The 19,605-nt window shown below is 35.4% G+C and overlaps 1 protein-coding gene across 4 annotated transcripts in view; it reads right to left on the reverse strand.

Moving 5' to 3' along the window:
• Nucleotides 1–1,978: 1,978 nt before the first annotated feature.
• The window catches only part of LOC126807858 (oxysterol-binding protein-related protein 6), an 80,856-nt gene continuing 63,229 nt past the window's right edge, over nucleotides 1,979–19,605 (reverse strand). For all 4 annotated transcript variants that reach the window (XM_050532702.2, XM_050532699.2, XM_050532700.2 and 1 more), the window contains 14 exons: nucleotides 18,729–18,904; nucleotides 17,640–17,753; nucleotides 16,380–16,484; nucleotides 15,815–15,881; nucleotides 14,865–15,040; nucleotides 14,094–14,168; nucleotides 12,811–12,948; nucleotides 12,254–12,317; nucleotides 11,731–11,809; nucleotides 10,869–11,004; nucleotides 10,461–10,605; nucleotides 8,899–9,025; nucleotides 7,531–7,644; nucleotides 1,979–6,473 (listed from right to left, as the gene is read on the reverse strand). In XM_050532702.2, coding sequence (XP_050388659.1) covers nucleotides 6,368–6,473; nucleotides 7,531–7,644; nucleotides 8,899–9,025; nucleotides 10,461–10,605; nucleotides 10,869–11,004; nucleotides 11,731–11,809; nucleotides 12,254–12,317; nucleotides 12,811–12,948; nucleotides 14,094–14,168; nucleotides 14,865–15,040; nucleotides 15,815–15,881; nucleotides 16,380–16,484; nucleotides 17,640–17,753; nucleotides 18,729–18,904 — 1,622 coding nt within the window. In that variant the 3' untranslated portion in view covers nucleotides 1,979–6,367. The remainder of the gene's footprint in view (nucleotides 6,474–7,530; nucleotides 7,645–8,898; nucleotides 9,026–10,460; nucleotides 10,606–10,868; nucleotides 11,005–11,730; nucleotides 11,810–12,253; nucleotides 12,318–12,810; nucleotides 12,949–14,093; nucleotides 14,169–14,864; nucleotides 15,041–15,814; nucleotides 15,882–16,379; nucleotides 16,485–17,639; nucleotides 17,754–18,728; nucleotides 18,905–19,605) is intronic.

Genomic DNA, 19,605 nt, shown 5'->3' on the forward strand with positions numbered 1-19,605 from the left:
TGAAGTTAAAAGTTAAGGGGGTTGGGGAGAGGGATCATGCAATGACTATCCCTAATGATGTATAATAGACTGTTCTAGATACCCTTTTAAAAGTTTGTTCACACATCTACATGTATATCAACCTATTGTATTAGTTTTGCATTTCGATAATTTTCAATGAAAACTACAACTGGGGTATTATATAGTTGGGCTGCTTTAGTGTGAGTTTCTGTATTTAATGTTTAGTTTCAAACCAATATTGACAAATTTTTAAAATTCGTCAAGAATCGTCGAAATGAATATTAGGTTCTTACTGTTGTGTAGTTTAAAATGGTCTGTCTAGAATAGATAATGAGTGTCAGGTTTACAACTGTTTACTTTCCTCGTCAGTCTGTTAATTTTGGCCTTAAACTGCTCTATAACCTGCTCTTGCATCCATTTCCGATCCATATCCATTTCGAACATGCCAATGGTAGCCTATACACAGGACATGGGAACAGCTTAAACGTTTTTATATGCCCACATTTTCATGTGGACGTACATTGTCATCACTCCTGTCCGTCCACAATTTGTTTGTGCAGTCGTTGTTGTTTGTATTTTAGAGGAGAGCCGAAAAAAGCTCCCCTCATCAACAAATTGGAAAAAATCTCTCGCCTAATAAAGCTCTCCCAGTTTCCATAAGAACAGTGATTTAGAAATTAAGGGGAGTGATCTGATATTAAGGAGAATGATTAGTTGTATGTATCGGGTAATGGTTCTGAAGATTAATAACTGCATGTAATAGGGTCAATCCTGGTTTTATAAATGATAATAAAGAGCGATTTTCAGTTTTAAGGGGAGGGCAAAAAACCTCCCCTCGGTCGACATTCTAGTGAGCGGCAGGCGCTTAAGAGCGATGGCTCGCCTTAAAAAAATAATGACTGTTTGTTGATACTCCACATGTCACAATTCTTATCCAATTTTGACAAATCTTGAAATATAGGTAGATCTCGTAAAGATCTTGGTTCCTTTCGATATTGGCTTGTATCAGATAGAAACATCATGGATTATGGCCCCGGATTGTACGAAAAATCACATTTTCATCTGATTTTAATGAAACTTGAAATGTATGTTTATAACCCAAAGGTTTGGGTTCCTTGCGATAAGCGCGCGCTGTATCATACGGTCTGTCATTGAGTCAACTGGCAGGGTTTCGATTCCCCGGTGGTATGTGACAAGGAGTATGGTCGCCTGTCCAACCTCGTGAGTTTTCTCCGGGTCCTCCCACTGCTAAAGACCCCTGCGCGCAAGCGAATTTTAAAAAATTAAACCATGTTAGTCCCGAAATGACCTATTTTGTGTCGAGTGGACGTTAAACCCCATTTCTCCCTCTCTTCTTGCGATAATCGCGCATATCGGACCGTAACTTCCTGGATTATGACCCCTGATAGCTTTTCTTTTTTTTTAGCTATTTCTCTGTCCATCCTTTGTAAAATGTGGGCATATTGGGCATGGCAACCGCTTGTTTTTCTTTTCTTATCCTCCTTCCTAAAGGGGAAATGAGATTGGAAACACCCCAAGAAATCCCCCTGTTTTTATGCCAGAAATGATATGGTACATTTGATCACTATCGGTAAAGAGCATTTCATGTAAATGTTAGGTTTAGCTTAGCTTAGGAACATATTACGTTGGAAGGGCATCAAAATAATTTAACAGTTTCTATGAAAGCTAATCATAACACTGTGGCTATTGTGCAGTTGCTGTTTGTGTTGCTTCTTGTATTCCCGTCAGAGGGTGTGTCGGGGGGGTTGGGTTTCCAAATGGTCTTGCGTCATAAGGCCTGTCATCGAGTCAAATGGCATAGTTTCAATTCCCAGCTTGTAGTTGTACATGACAAGGAGTAGGGTCGCCTTCCTGCACCCTGACAAGTGGAAACCATTCCGGAAAATCCAGAGGAACTTATTTGTCAATACAGGTCTTCCACAGCTCCCAATTTTTAAATCAAATAAAAAAATAAAGGTTGAAATATTCATGTCATTTTATTGGTCTATTTTTTTAATATATCTAGTAATAAATAGGTTTATATTTATATCAAGTGTAAATAATGTCTGTATTAACCACACACCCATATACAAATACAATATTATATGAACAATTCTTACATGTAAATACCCACTGAGTGATAGGGGTGGGGGAACCCCCACATTTACAAGGCTAAATTGAACTCCTACAATTTAATCCTTGCATTCATGAGCCAAAGTTTTTGTTTCAGTTAAACTGATTGGCTGGTGAGCATAATCAATATAGTGTACCAACCAATGAAAGCCTACAACAGAGGTAACTGTTGTAAATATCGCGCATTATTAACATGGTTTGCGAAATGTATTAAATTAGTCCTATATAATTTCTGAATACAAGGGCTGTGCTGGATTTACCCGTCAGCTTGGCATGCCGAGGCCTCAAGATCTATGTAAGGGGGTCTCTGACCAAGGGTATGATATTTTTGACACTGTCATACAGGCAATGTTGTCCTAAACATCCATTGTCATCCTCTGCTATGGTCAAATATGTTTACAACACACTTTCTTCTAGACGTGAGTGTACAAGAGTTAAAGTTATTTATAAGAGATTCATCACATGTGATACTGCCTCCTCATCTATCTAAAACAATATCAAATAGCAATCAAGCCCTAAGATTTAAATAATTGATTATTCTAAAATAAAATATCCACCTACATAATAATAAATACATCTCTTATATTTCATTCTCATGAAGGGATTGAAATTAACAACTTCAGTTTCCCACACTCAATTTCAGTGTCTGGTCAACCAAAATAATCCCGCTCATTCAACAATTAAAATCAAAACAATTCCCGTTGGTATGAAATGAAATGATCAAACACATTTTTTTTATAGGGTTCAAACTACTTCAAACTGTACACATTTGTTAATTTCTAACCCTTAAGGTCAATTTATATTCGGTCTTCTCATACCTTTGCAGGCTTCAAAGCACAGCTTTACGGCAAAGTTTTAGCATCGCAACGTCTTCGCAACTTAGTTCAACTTCTTTGCTTGCTCAAACCATCGCAGCCAATCAGCAATAAGACGTCTGCTGTGATGCATCGAACAACACGAGAAGACCAGCTTCGCTTGGCTTTGTTCACTATAATTGGCAGCTTTTGAATTTTTTCGCTTAACTTTGTTTTGCCTTTAAATGTTAAGAATCTGCTATTATTTATATATATATATATATTTATCACTTTAATAAAGCACCATGTTTTATATTATATAAATCTACATTGCATACATTTTCTATGTACAACTTTAAATACATTCTAGCATTTCACCTAATTTAAGCTTCATATATCTTTTTGTTAAAGTCCCTTAATGTTCAAAAACAAACTAATGGTAACTAAGCAATATATTTTATGCAATTCCTTCATTTCCATACAAATAATAAAAGGACATGGACAGTCATCAGGAATAAAAAAGATCTTTCACAAATCAGCAAGTAATAAGTAATAGAAAGCTGCAGTATATTGCTGATCTTGCTGTATTCTATGGGAATATAATTACTGAGCCACGTTTTAAGACTAGAAAATCAATCTTAATCGTGTCATTTCAGTAATTCTAGTATGGCAGAAATCACGAATTTGATTTATACATGTACCTACAAGTAAGTGTAACTTCAAGTCTATTGAAATTACTTCAAGTAATTAATGTTAAACAATAATGTTACATATTGTAAAATTGAGAATAAATAAATAGATGTAGTATCAAATTGAAATAAATGACTACAAAACGAGAGAAAATGTTGACCATAAATATTTTTTTTTTTTTTTTTAAATATTGAAAGAATTAAATAATTTTTTTTTTATTTGATTAAAACTAGGAAAGACAATATAATAAATAGACATGAATAAACTGTAAAATATGAAACTGATGCCATCATTAGAGGAACAACATATAAATTCTTCTTCTAACAATCTTTTCTAAAAATAACGATTGACTGGCCCTTTAACATGGATTAGCCTATCACCTGATGATGACCAACATGGATTATTATTAGCCTATTAACTGTTCACCCACATTGACACATTAATTTCCTGTTTAACAGTATTTCTTACAAAATCTAATTCCTCTCTCATTAAATTAAATAGGAATAAAACTAAATGAGTCTATTTTATGAGTAATTTATATAAGATACAATCTAAATTCATCTAAGCTTTCCTAATACATTGTAAAGTTAGTACTGAAAAAGATCTTAAGAACAATCTTGGTAGAAATAAGATAAAACTAACATTAGGCAATAATAGAATTTAAATATACATCTTTATATGAGCTACGTTCACAGTTTATACATTTTGCAATTACTAGTATTGTAGGAGAATCCCTGATAGTCAATAAACCTGGTTAATTTTGTGTGGAACGATCTTAGAATGCTTTGTTCCAGTCCTAAGCAAATATCTGAAACTCTTTTGATACTAGTTCTAGCAATCTACAGTAGTGACTGGATAAACCCGACTAGAACCTCTGTGAGAGACAACGTCAGCTAACTTTAGTTTTAGTTAATTTTGCAGGTTATTGCATTTTATTCAAATTGTCACATATGTCGGAGAGCTCAAGAATAGCTACGTAACTGGTATGAAATGGCTAACCGGTATGAAATGGCTAACCGCTCAAAATATTTTGAACTGAGACTTTAAGAATAGGTAAATAATATATTTTTTTACATTTCAGCATGGAGCTTAAATTTTACATGCAAGTATGTCTAATGACCTGGAAATAAAATTAAAGTATGGGACTCCAATTGCAAGGTAAACAAACTCATGTTGTTTACTAAGCCCATCTCGCTCTTTCACGTTGTCATGGTAATACCAGTGCACATCCAGTAGCCTACTAAGGCCACACGAAAAAAATATTCTGGTGTCAATGATTTCCGCTCGTTCAGATTTCCCGCGATCAAGGGAAGTAACTCTACTGAACGTTTCTTGATAACAGGAAATGAGCACTAAATTCGGCTATCAAGTACATGATTGACAACCACAAACGGCACTGGGTAATCGAATGTTATTCGCAAAGATGGCGACAATTTTGCTGTCGATCCATCTTTTTTTATGATCAAAATGTTTTATCTTTCCCAAGAAACATGACTGTGAGAGAGATGACCGAAAATATTCTCCGAGTGGAGATTGAGGGCACAGACTTCGATTTAAATCCTCAGCAAAATATATGCTTTAAGAATGAGTACAGTTTTGATACCACATAGCTCTAACAGTCGCAAAAATAAAACCTTGCAGATTTGAAAACGATTTTCCATGAGTTAATGTAAATAGATGATGTCAAGGTAATATACGGCTGTTATTTCAAATTCTTATATTTTGTTTTCTTATTAAGAGCTGAATAAATATTAAATTTATAATAATTTAGTGTGTTTCTAAAAATATAAAATTGTTTTAAAAGGGTTGTCTGAAAACCAGAATATTGTTTTGTGTGGCCTAAATAATGGAGACTACATGAAACTTAAACTATAACACATACTTATGGTAAAACAGCTACTTATTTATTTGGGCGACGTTTCGAAAAGTATTCTCTCAATGTTATCAAGCTAATACAGTAGCTGGTTTTCCATAAGTATGTGTTATAGTTTATTGCTCTATCCAGTTACTAAATGCCTCTCAAAGATTACATGAAACTGGAAAACATTTAAAAATAATCTTAGCATAAGACATGTATTTGGAAAAAAAAATATACTTAGTTACTTGATACAATTTTTTTAACACCCAATAATTACGAACAGTCTGTAAATAACATTCCCTGATGGCATGATCTCAAAAAGTAAGATCTGGGAGTTATAATGTTCGGGCTAGCACCCTCGGATATATAATTAATAATTTTACTTTTCAAGATCAACACCAAGAGAGTACTGTGGAATATCTAGAAATTGAAATAAGACTAGATGTCAGTCATAAAGACAATAAAATCTAGTAAATGAAGTAAAGTTAGATGTTAACCATAAAGACAATAAAGGTTGGACACTGACTTTGGACTGTTCCACGTCCTGTAAAAGACTTAATTCCTGTCACAAAACAGTAAATGAAGTAAAATTAGATGTTAACCATAAAGACGATAAAGGTTGGACACCGACTTTGGACTGTTCCACGTCCTTTATAAATTCAAACTCAATTCCTTTCACCACAAAGGGGTAAGTCTATATACAGAGGATATCAATAATAAGAGTTTACTGCCGGATAGTTTTCAAGAGGGTACAGTTGAAACTGTTGAATATCAAGTAAGATAAGATAGATAAAATACACCCAAAATATCTCCTAATTAATGATATGTGAAACTTTGTAAGAGAAAGACCAGCTTTATCTAGTGGTTATTATGCTCATAATAAAAACACATTTCACCATAATTTAATGAAAGACATCTTTAAGAATCCTGGGTTTTTCCTTGTTTCCCAGTATTTACTGTTATATTTATATACATCCTTATCACCTCCGATACTTTGTCTGAAAAAACCCAAAAAAAACCAGAGTAAAATCATGGCCAAATCTACAATCTGATTAAAACACAGATCCTATTTCGTTTCGTTTTTTATAGTTCATAATTTCGTTTTACTTGTCTTTACTACACTAGGATCTGGAAGAGTTGTTATCATTGACGTGTTCTGGATAATGCGAGGGATTAGCCAATGAAATGGTCTGTTACGGCAAGCTTTAGATGTGTTTTGCACGGAACTGTGGGTAATCCACTAGTAACATCAATGCTGAGTGGTTAATTATATGTCTGACGTCTTCGGTCAAAAACTGCTCGTATGACCTCTGACGCGACCTATCGCTACAACCGGTCAGATCTTCATGTAGTGTAGTCCATCGAAAGTATAAAAAAATGAAACGAAATATAGATTTGTATTTTAATTAGATTGCCAAATCTGTGACTTTTATGTAGGCCTACCATGAAATGAAATAAGAGGTTTAACGATCTACTTGTCTGCATCAAAAAGGATAATAAACATTGGAATATGCAGTGCCTGACCTAGATTTTCTACTTTCAACTGTCAGGGGATCTTTTTTTCACCCGATTCAGACACCTTAACTTGCCAGACAGTCCAACCTGTAAAATTGACCAGGTGTAACCAGACTGAAAAATTCTGAGTACATGTAACTTTCTGAGCTAAAACAGGGATTGAACCTTGGACGTTCTAGTTAATGAGCTAATCGTGGTTCCCTTATATATCATATATTTATTGTACAAAACATTAAGCTGTATAAAGTTATCTCCCCCTTCAAAGTTATATTTCCTGCTTTACCCCCCATGATAAACCTTTGAATGTAATTAGTCTATGACATTACACACGTGACAATGGAAGAATATCCATAGTTTAGTATTAAAATCACCTAGGGATTGTGTTAAGGAGATATTAACCTCCATTGCTATCCTTATCAAACTGGATATCAATTTTTCCTTTCTAAATCCCTAACATTTTACCGTGTTCACAACGAAAATGCAACCCTCCTCGAAATGATATGCTCTATATCTACTGTAACAATGAAACTAATGACATACCTAAACCACAGTGGCTCGATCTCCTTATCATCACGCTTTCGTCTTTCACGTTGTAACTGTTCAATTCTAGATTTCTCATACTCCGCTTCCTGTACTTGACCTTCTTCTAGCATTCTGTAATCAGAAAAATACAAAACTTTATATGACCATAGCTGAGATGACTCAACGAGTAAGGCACTGGCAGACTCACTAACCAAAGGTTTCAATTCCAGTGTTGACAGAGAAAGTTTCCTCGAGATTTTCCAACCTGGCTTTTCCCTTGTCAGTGGTGCAGGATGGCTTTTCCCTTGTCAGTGGTGCAGGATGGAGGGTCTGGTAAGGACTGCTTCTAGTTGTTCAGATGGGACGAAAAACCGAGGCCTGTGTACACGATGGAGTGCACATAAAAGACCCAGTCTTCAACAGCCCAGTTGGACAGCAATTGATCTTGTCTCATTTAGATAAAAGACAAATCAGACATTGGTTAGAAAACACATCAAGGAGGAGAAGGGAAGCTAATATCTCTGATTGTATAGAGATTCAGAATCAGACATTGGTTACAAAACACATCAATAGCCCTGTTTACACTTCACCGCGATAAGCACGGTACCTGGCCAAAATAAATTTCAAGAAATTGACCTGTTTACATTACTCTACATTACAATAACCGGTCTTGGAACCGTGCCAGGCATGCCAAATGTGGAACTCTTCACAGAAAATTTAATTTCAGTCCCTATGCAAATGACACGGATGAAAACAATTATGGCTGTTGATTTAGTTCAGGCAGACATTTTGACAGAACAGTCAAAGTTCGAGGTAAAACACAGGTCAAGGTTCATTTGGTGCATGCAAAGTATAATCTGTACTGAGAACCGTTCTCAGACCAGATAGCAATTACACTACGAAAATTTAACCGTGCCGTGCCAAGACCACCTCACTTCAGTGGGACAAATTGTCACAGAACTCATTACAACACGCTTGCTTATGTTTGACCCGTTTAAACTACAAAATTATTAACCATGCCTGGCACGCTTAAAATTTGTAATGTATTCAGGGTTATAGAGAAGGGAAACTATTCTTTGATGTATACAGATTCAGAATGGTTACAAAACACATCAATGAGAAAGGGGAAACAACTCTGATATGGAGATGCATGATTGTCAGTCTGAGTTGTTCCATGTTGCTGGAATCAGAACAACTTAGGTTCGTGAGTGGAATCGTGACATAATTTAACACAACAAATATGTCCCTGCCGTAATAGTTGGCCGCGTTATTTTAATATGGAGTTGGCTCATGCGTTATAACCCAAAATCCCTTTTTTCACTCAATTCTCGGTAGTTTTGGGATTAAGCGTTCAATCGAGTACCCCAATAAGTAAGGTTAGCTTACCTCTGATCTGGTCTAAATCGTGAATCAGTTGGAGGAAGGAATCGAGCTTGATCATGATCCAATTCATTTAATTCTATAGCAAATCTTGTAAAACCATAATATAATTCATGATCAACTGGCATAGCACCTAAAAATATACATTTACAGTCTCTATCCATCATCTGTGTTTTTTGCAAAATATCACAAAGCATTGTCGGAAATAAATTAAGAATTTACTCAAAATAGTTGGCCTTATTTTAACTAAACTATAGCCCTTTATAAAACTCTTGTTGTTTTAATGTGTCTAATACACCAATAAGAAACTATGTGCAAATTTTTGTGTTGCTGGATCAGGGCCCGGTTCCTAGAAAATTCTTAAAGTAAGCACAAAGTCATGCTTCACTTTTTCTTACGTAAGAAACTTTTAAAAATACCGTCCCTAGAAAATTCTCAAGACCATTCTTACGAAAGCACAAGTCAAGTATAAGTCTAAGCACATTGTGACTGGTAAAGTTTACCATAAACTGAGACTACGATGCTCTTTAACGCCATAAAAACAACTTTGGTATGCGAATTAGGTCATAAATTTGTCGTCTGCTTCATTGACGCCATATATATATATATATGGTTCATTTCGATTCATTTGACCTGTCCCCTATACACATATAAACTGTGCCACAAGATAAAAAAACGCAGACACATACAAACTAACTGAATAATTGTGAGAGCGCCTGATCTTAAAGTAGCCAGTGTGTTTGTAGCCAATTGTTTACTAATTGGCAAATAAATAAAATGGTTTCAGGGTAGGCCTAGAAGCGAAATTTTCTATAGCATTCTTAATTTGAAATTTCTTCTGGAGAAGGATTTTCTCTGTCTTGTAATTGTCTTTTTGGTATCAAAAGGGGTCGGAAATGCCGTCGAATAACTCTACGGTCAGCCATCTTTTTGAAGCAGAAACAGACTTAAGGTTGGTAAGCAAGCCGTATACCTTGCTTGGGACTTGTGCTTAGATTGACTATGTTTAAGAACGAAGTTGTGCTTAAGTTTTTTCTTGGAACGCATAATAACGTTCTTGTGCTTACAATGAAGTCGACTTAAAATCTAAGCACAAGAACGTTCTTAAGAATTTTCTGGAAACACAAAATAAGGTAAGTTTACTTAAATGCAAAGTCTAATTAAATCTAAGCACAAGAACGTGCTTAAGAATTTTCTAGGAATCGGGCCCTGAGATATTCCCCTAAACAGTGATTGAAAGTGAAATTAATTCTTAACTTAAGTCTGAGAATACTTTGTGAACTCGGGGCCCCGAGTCCCCCACTGATTAATTCAGATAACTAACTGTTAGTCACAGGATTAGTGGAGGTGCTACAATGGGATGGTATCAACAATGACCGTTGAATGGGCAGTTCTAACTACAATATTGACCACTGGTCATGTTAGAGGAGTGAACTTCTCCTCAGGAATTTATTATGGCTGCTTACAAGATGTCACTGAGTTGGTTGCGAGTACAGATTCTACTGTACTACCAATTGTCATAATCAATGCTATACACAGAACATTTACACTGAACGGTTCACACTTACCTGGTCTCCATATACAGGATGCTGATGTACCCTGACCACAGAATAATCCTTCATTCCACTGTCCAAATAAGGTATGAACAACTTTCCCTTCTAACGTACATATACTACCACACACTTCATGACGTTTGGAAGACCAATGACTAGCCTGGTAGAAAAACACAGTGTTCATTTAATAATAGATGGCTTGCAATTTACAATACAAAAAAATCTGGGAAATTTTGCCTGGACTGCAGTTCCGTGTCAGGCCCTCTGTCATACACCAGGATCGAAATGAAATGAAATGAAATGAAATGGGGTTTAATGTCCTACTGTCACCCGGATCGAACACGGGACCTGCAGTTTATTGAGCCAACATCTTACTCATTGAGCCACCGTGACACCATCACCATAAATAAACATACTGCGTACCTTAGTAAAAGTTAATTTGCATACAATATTTCCATTGGTTATTTTCATTTCTCCATATTGATCCACCCATCGTTGACCTCCAAGTAAATTATGAACACATGTTGTGACTTTATTCCATCGATAATGATCATTATATCTGAAAAATATCATTAATAATAAATAAAATATCATTTAGAATAGCACTTCCCTCTCTTTCCCTAGATCCAACACTATAACTCAGGTATTATTGGGTTTCTACTGTTGTGTAGTTTAAAGGTTCTGTCTAGATTAGACTAGTCAGACCCTTTAAAATACACAACAGTTTAATAAAGGGTCTCTTTAGACTAGACTAGACTAGACAGACCCTTTAGACTACACAACAGTAGAAACTTAATTGTTTTCTATGATTCTCAACAGAGTTGAACAATTTGCCAACAATGGTTTGAGAGAGAGAGAGAAATGGGGTTTAACGTCCACTCGACACAAACTAGGTCATTTCGGGACTAACATGGTTTAATTTTATTTCAATAATTTGCTTGCGCGTAGGGGTCTTTGGCAGTTGGAGGAAACCGGAGGACCCGGAGAAAACCCACGAGGTTGGACAGCAATGGTTTGAAACTAAACATTAAATACAGAAACTCCATATAGTGTGCTATGAGGGAAATTTTGCCTGAACAGTGGTGCTACAGCCTAAGCCTACTCTTACATCATATTCCAACATCCAAGGGATCTTTTTACCTGCCTGCCAGCCAATGTGTACACGGGACCTCAGTTTTTCGTCCCAACCGAATAATCTTGCAAAAATATGTCAAGAAGTTTAAGAAAATAGACTTATAATTAAAACTGTTATCTCAGCTAATCCAAACCAAACAAAGTTTCTTACTTTGGCAATGTTACATTAACAGTTCCAAGTGGTTGTATCTCCATTGACTTTCCCCAAAACTTGGTTTTTACTCTCATATCTGAAAAAAAAAAAAAAAATAACATTGAATTGTTCCTGCGAGAATATGTGACACCCTTTTCATATTTTCAGACACCAAGATAGGTAGCCAGATAATGAAACATCCTTATAGCAGCTATGTTATTTGAGAGACTGTCATATTCATAACATGTATGTCAACGGGGGCATTTACAAGACACTCAAAACTGATAAAGGGCAACAACTCATGTAATAGTCACCTTATTTAAACAGTAACATTGTGTGTAGTCAGATCGTAAGTTAAAAGTGAATTGTGAATAAAAACCGGTCGAGGGTGAGGACTATATATGACCAAATTTTAATAAGGGTGTATCAATCAGAACGACAGTCTTTACATTCAGATAGTAGATATTCAGATAGAAATTGGTATCTTACATGGCAACCACTTGTATATTATAAATGTTAAATTCAACTGACTATAAGTTACCTTGCCACATGGTAAAATTTCTGGAATCTGCATGACATGCTGATATAGGTGGATGATGGCTGACCTGGAAATAAAATATAACATCTTTAATATAGCCCTTTTCATTCTTCAGTATCAATCAAATGAAATGGGTTTAATATAAACCTTCTCATTCTTCACTATCAATCAAATGAAATGGGTTTAATATAAACCTTCTCATTCCTCATTATCAATCATAAGAAACTATATATTGATAACCAGCTTATTAAGGCTATTTCCACGATAGCTATTGGAATAATTTTACTAGACCCATTAAGTCGGTCCCCCAGAAAATATATCTAGTGTGGGATGATACTGGTGACTGGGACCCTAATGAAAGGGTTAATGCCTGGTTGTGCAAAAAGTTATCAATATGTGGCTAAAGCCTAAAAACAAATATCCTAATGTATAATGAATTACTTCCCTTTGACCAACATTATCTATAATTGGCATTTTGTTTTCTTAATTAAATGTTAAATAAATAATCAGTCGAAAAATGCAAATGGTGAATCCAGACTTTACGTAAAAGAAATTTTTACCTGTTCAGCTATAAATCTCCAGCCTTTATCTTCTCGTATACATTCATACGTTTCACCAAGTAGAGGATTAAATGGTTTATGGCCGGCACGATAATAAGAGCTTGCATAAGAACTGACAGCAAATGCTGCTACATAGATCTATAATAAACAGTTTTATAATTAATTCATTTCTGCTTCATACATCTATAATCAACATTAAACATACATTATACAAGAGATAAATCTGCCTATTAGACTTTAATTAACTTATCCAGACCATAATCAACTCTCGATGCCATTGGTAGCCTGCGATATTTACTGGATTTGAATACATTTTGTGATGGATAATTGAGACTGTTTTTTATCGAAGCTAGGCCTACAATTGGGCAATATATATAGACTATTATTATTATATTAAAGATGTATGATGTAAGAGATAATTCTACCTATTGAATGTCTTTTTTCTGCCTTCGTATTTTGTATAAATTATTATTTAGGCATTTACTTATATTACAAGCCTATAATCAATTCTCTAGATCATCGAATGACCAAGAATTTAATAGGTTTGATCAACCATTCAACGATAAAATGGATAATCAAGACCTAGTCTTGGTTGTCAAGTACCGTTGCTACGATAATAAACGATCAATGCTACATCTTTTAGCTGTCATATATTTATTTTTCATAAATTATTTATTTTTATAAATTATTTATTTTTCATAAATTATTTATTTTTTCATAAATTATTTATTTTTCATAAATTATTTATTTTTCATAAATTATTTTGAACTATTATAGCAAGAACTGACAGATCGTTTATACTGAGAGAGAGAGAGATGGGGTTTAACATCCACTCGACACAAACTAGGTCATTTCGTGACTAACATATGGTTCAATTTTATTTCAATAATTTGCTTGCGTGTAGTGGTCTTTAGCGGTGGGAGGAAACCGGATGACCCGAAGGAAACCCACAAGGTTGGACAAGCGCCCCTACTCCTTGTCACGTACAACCAGGTAATCGAAACCACGCCAGTTGACAGACCTTATGATACAACGCGCACATGCTAACCATTCGGCCATCCAACCCGTCTCCCGCTCTTTATGCATCTTTAAAATTAATTTAGACAATTTTTGGTGAATTTCATATATCTTTAATTTGTCTCTGTTCAGAAATCTCTTATCTACAATAATTGAACTTATATTTTGTCTTGGTGAAACAGGTATTAATTTGACATACAGGTAAGAAGCATGATATTACCTGGAACTAAGTTAAGGGTTTAGATGATAAATGTAAATAAACTCACCATTCTTTCGTAAGGATCATCATATTCTGAAGCTTTATCTAATAAATCACTGTATTCTAATTCTTCACATAATCTCTGTTAGAATACATACAATATATATTTTATATAATTCTCTGTACAATATAGGAATTGTAACATGCTGACTTGCTAACCAGGAGGTTTCGGGTGCTATTCCGGTATTGGCCTAGAAAGTTCATCAGGATTTTACAACATGGTTTCCTTAGTCAGCAGTACAAAATCGAAGGCCGAACAAGGAACGAAGTCTATTGGTTTGGCTTGAACTGAAAATCTGAGGTCCCGTGTACACATTGGCGTGCACATAAAAAAAAACCTGACAGTTGGAATTTGAATTTATACTACAGCCTACACTAATTTCGAATTCAAACTATCAAGGGCTCTTTTACGTGCACGCCAATGTGTTTTTGGTCCCATCCGAATGACTAATTTCAGATCAAAATATCTTCCAAGCTTTGAAAAGATGAGCTAATTGTTCTGAAGAGACAGAGAAAGAAATGTGGGTCCACTTGACACATTTATCTCAATAATTTACTTGTGCTTAGGGGTCTTTAGCAGTGGTAGGATACCGGAGCACCCAGAGAAAAATTCACAAAGTTGGACAGGCTAACCAAACTCCTTGTCACGAACAAGCGAGGAATCAAAATCATGCCGTATGACTCAATGGCATACCTTATGACCTAAATTGCATGCGTTAAACTATCGACCACCACCCAAACCCCTAATTATGCTGAAAGGAATATATGTTTAAGTTACCTGTAAGGAGCTAAGGGGTTCGTTCAATGTAACAGGCATGGATATTTTGGTCAGATCTTTACCAATATTTTTATATAAAAGATTCCATAGACTAATATCACCAGAATCAGGTTGAGGTACAGGCAGCTTCGATCTTCGACCAGTTGGGAAAACAGACGTCAAAATATCTTCGGAAGCTAGAAATATAAAATAGTTAATTAAAGAAATGAAGTGAAATAAAATGGGGTTTAATGTCTCCCTTTTTTTTTATATCAATTGGGGAAATAAAGAAAGACATACACTGTGCAAGTTGCTTTGAAGGACATTTTGTGACGACTGCATTGTTACGTATTTATTCTTATTTCAATTTTACAGGATCTTTAATGTGCTTCGATGGAATACAAGAGACGCCATTTTATTCATCTCATCCTAATTACTAGATACTTTTCCTTGGTAGGTCCTCTGTCCTCCATCAATGGCAAGGTCCTCTGTCCACCACTACTCCCAAGGTCCTCCGTCATCCACTACTCCCAAGGTCCTCTGTCCTCCACCTCTCCCAAGGTCATCTGTCATCCACCTCTCCCAAGGTCCTCTGTCATCCACTACTCCCAAGGTCATCTGTCATCCACCTCTCCCAAGGTCCTCCGTCATCCACTATTGGCAAAGCTCTTCATCCTCCACCACTTCCAAGGGGAAACAAGAACTTTCTTGGCCAACACTGGGATCGAACAAGGGACCCACTGGTTAGCAAGATTCATTTCAATTATCGAAATATTAGTTCATTTGCAATACAAGGCCTGTCAGCAGAAGGAGGTCAAATTTTTCTAAAAGATAAATCTCTTAAACGAATATGAATGATTTAATTCCATTTACAAAGACCTGATGAATTTTGCAGCATTCAACATCCTTTACAGTCAATATAAACAAGGCACAGCCGTTAGGCAATTCCAGAAAAAAATTAAGACATTTACCACTAGTTACTGCTGTATCGTTGCCTTCTTCAGAAACTTCACTTGAAATATCTTCTTCATCAGACGGCTGTAAAAAATATAAAACAAATTAAAGTGGGCCGATTCCAAATTAAAATCACAAGGTATTTAGACAAAGGTGTTTATGACACCCCGTGTTGATGTGCCACACATTGATCCACCCCATTTTTGTATCACCCTGCATTGATGTGCCACACACTGATCCACCTGGTGTTCATGCCACCTGTGCTGATGTACCAAACGTTGATCCACCTGTGTTTGTGCCACCTCACACTGATATGCCCTGTATCTACCCTGTGTTTATTTCCGTCCGCGCCCCTGAGGTGATATCATGACCATTCAATGTCGGCTTTTCAAGTGGCTTTTGCTTTGTTTTGTTTTCTATCGCTGCGAATATATACACACAGTTTTGCATGCCAGTCGACAAGAACTCAACACAACAGACCATTTGATTGGCTAAAATTTTGAACTTTAAAAACAAAAGAAAATATGTTTTAATTAGATTGTCTCTCCTTCTCCCTCGCCATGAAACTATTTATATTCTTACCTCAGATGATGTTTCGCTGCCACCTTCCACATTTTCTTCAGCATCATAATATTCGGACATGGAAAAACTTTCTGCTGACATAGATTGGGCCAGCTGTACACGATCCTAAATAAAATGAAACTCTAATCAAAACATCATATATTGTTATAAATGGTTCAAAGAATGTAGAGTACGGCACTTGCTCCTAACCACGACGTCCTGGGTTAGAAAAAACAAACAACCCTAAAACAGGGATGTGATTTACCCACATGGTAACTAACACATCATATAACAAGTATTTGACTTAACCACCCTTGAACTATCCCACCCTATAAATAGTATTTGACTTAATCACTCTATAAATAATAACCTACCCTTTAACTATCCCACCATGTAATAAGTATGTGATTTACTCACACGGTAACTAATCTATCATATAACTTGCCATGTAATAAGTATGTGATTTACTCACACGGTAACTAACACATCATATAACTCACCATGTAATAAGTATGTGATTTACTCACACGGTAACTAACCTATCATATAAATCACCATGTAATAAGTATGTGATTTACTCACACAGTAACTAACCTATCATATAAATCACCATGTAATAAGTATGTGATTTACTCACACAGTAACTAACCTATATAACTCACCATGTAATAAGTATGTGATTTACTCACACGGTAACTAATACATCATATAAATCACCATGTAATAAGTATGTGATTTAGTCACACGGTAACTAACACATCATATAACTAACTTGCATTATAACTAACTCACCCTGCAACAAATATTTGGCTTACCCACCCTATAACAAGTATTTAACCTACCGTCCCTATATCAAATCACTACCCTAAAAAGTGAAAATGAAATGAAATGGGGTTTGACGTCCTACTGATCTACTCCAACTGGGCTAATGAAGACGGGAATACGCCATACAGTGTGCTATGAGGGAAATTTTGTCTGAACAGTGGCGCTACGGCCTACTCTTATATCGAATTCCAACTGGCAAGGGATCATTTACGTGCACTCGAATGTGTACACGGGACCTTGGTTTTGCATCCATTCCGAACCACTATACAACTGTCCTTGTCAGGCCCTCCGTCTTGCATCACTAACAAGGGGACCCGATAAAGTTGTTAACTTTCTCGCAGTATAACTAACCCACCCTATAACAAATATCTAACTTAACCATCCTATAACTATCTAATTACTTAACTGATCACCCGCCCTATAACTAACCCACCCAATAACAAGTATTTCACTTACCCGCCCCATAACGGGTGAAGGAAGAGGTGACATCGGTTGCATTAAATTAGTTAAATTGCATTCAGCACCAATCCTAACTAATCTTGCCCGTAACTCTGCGTTCTGTTGATAACTCTATAAAATATTGTAAAGTATATTGCTGTTAACAACACCTTGATAAAGACGACAGTACAATCATTGAAATCCCATCTAAACGTTGCATGCTAATAAACCAGTAATAGTTATTCCACATACTTTTTAATTACTATATGCTACTCAAAGACGATTATTAGGCTAAAATAAAAATAAATGTTTGCTTACAGTGTTACATGACTGACCCTATATCAATTTTTTTTAGCCAAAATAGCAGACACTAATTTTTTTTTTCTCACATTTCCTATAACTTAGTATTGGTGTGATTTTACAACCAATAGGCCCTATTTTTCACGGGCCATGAAACCGTAAACAAATGTATTTTTTGCATGGCCTTAGATTTATCTCAATAGTTAAAATATAGTCCCATATCACTGATTACATAAACATGAAAGAAGAGATCATGATCTTTAGTCTACTTAAGATTTAAGATTTGTCTGGTTTATCAAGAACATCAAAGTATAATAACTTTAATCCGTGATGGTAATAAACTAAGATGATTGACACTTTTTAATCCCTCAAAAAATAAACAAATCTTGTATGAACATTAAGTGTAAAATAACTTTGTATTTTTAAAAAAAGGTTGCCAAGCAACGAAACATCAATAGCAGGTTGTCTCATTGTAAACGATCAGGTAAATATCATTAGAGTTTGACAAGATTATGTGAATATTAATTTGAATATAACTATTGTTGTCAGTGTTCACAAGATTCTGCAAAGTGAGAAAGGGCAATAACTCTAGAAGTAATTAATGAAAATTGCTAAAATCTGATTAGTTTCTTTATTGTACTAATCCAAACAATGTCAGACAGATTGGTCAGTAACTTTTGTCGCTGTAGCTTTCACAAGATTCTGCATAAGGGGCATAAGTCAAGACATAATTAACGAAAATTGTTGAAATTCAACATCTTTCTTTGTTTCACAAATTCAAACAATGCAATCTGTACTTTATCTCACCTCGTTGAGTTTTTGTTGCAGGAGTATATTCTGTGCCATGTTGTTATTTGTGGCTGTATTTGGAGAAAGTGTTGCCGTGCTGGCAGCCGTGACCGTCGCCTCAGCCTCTAGTGTGTGTTTTAATCTTTCCCTCTCTGTACCCATCATATGAACTAAACTTTTTAAATTACTATGAACTGAAATTAAATACACATGAACACTAAATTGGAGTATTACACCATTTTATGACAGCCATATTGTTCTGTGTATGCGATACAATTTTTTCAGGTTTTTTTTTTGTTTATGATGCATGTATCTTACATCAGGGTTGAACAAATGATCTAACAATAATTAATTCTAAAAGATACATTATGTAAGATTTAGATAAAGAGCTGATCGTCCGTGGTATAACAGTTTGAAAATTGATAATGAAAAATGAATATATCTACAATTTGAATCAAAGTTATTAATGTTATAAGTGAAGTTATCAATGTTTGAAGTTTTAACAAGAAAACAAGTCTTCATTTGTAGTCATTCAATCGACATTCTCTATAAAACCTAGGACAGACAAGCATATTTTTCGCCTGATTGCACTGATAGAAATTCGTCAGTGATTTTTTACGGCTATTATGAGCGGGCTATGATTGTCTCGAGTATAGGCCACTAGGCGAGAAAATTACGTTGATCATGTGACTCATGTGGAAGCCATTTTGAGATCATGTGATATCAATGGTTCGCACGACAATATATGCTGGAAACGGACAGATGAGTGGATTATGGGTTTGTCATGTGAATAAATAATACTATTATAAAAAGACACAGCTCTTACGTAAGGTATCTTTAATGCCGTCAAATCATTTGTTCTATTAAACGGTAACTTTTAATTCTTTGTAAATAA

This window comes from Patella vulgata, chromosome 9 (assembly GCF_932274485.2).
Source record: "Patella vulgata chromosome 9, xgPatVulg1.2, whole genome shotgun sequence".
Taxonomy (NCBI): domain Eukaryota; kingdom Metazoa; phylum Mollusca; class Gastropoda; family Patellidae; genus Patella; species Patella vulgata.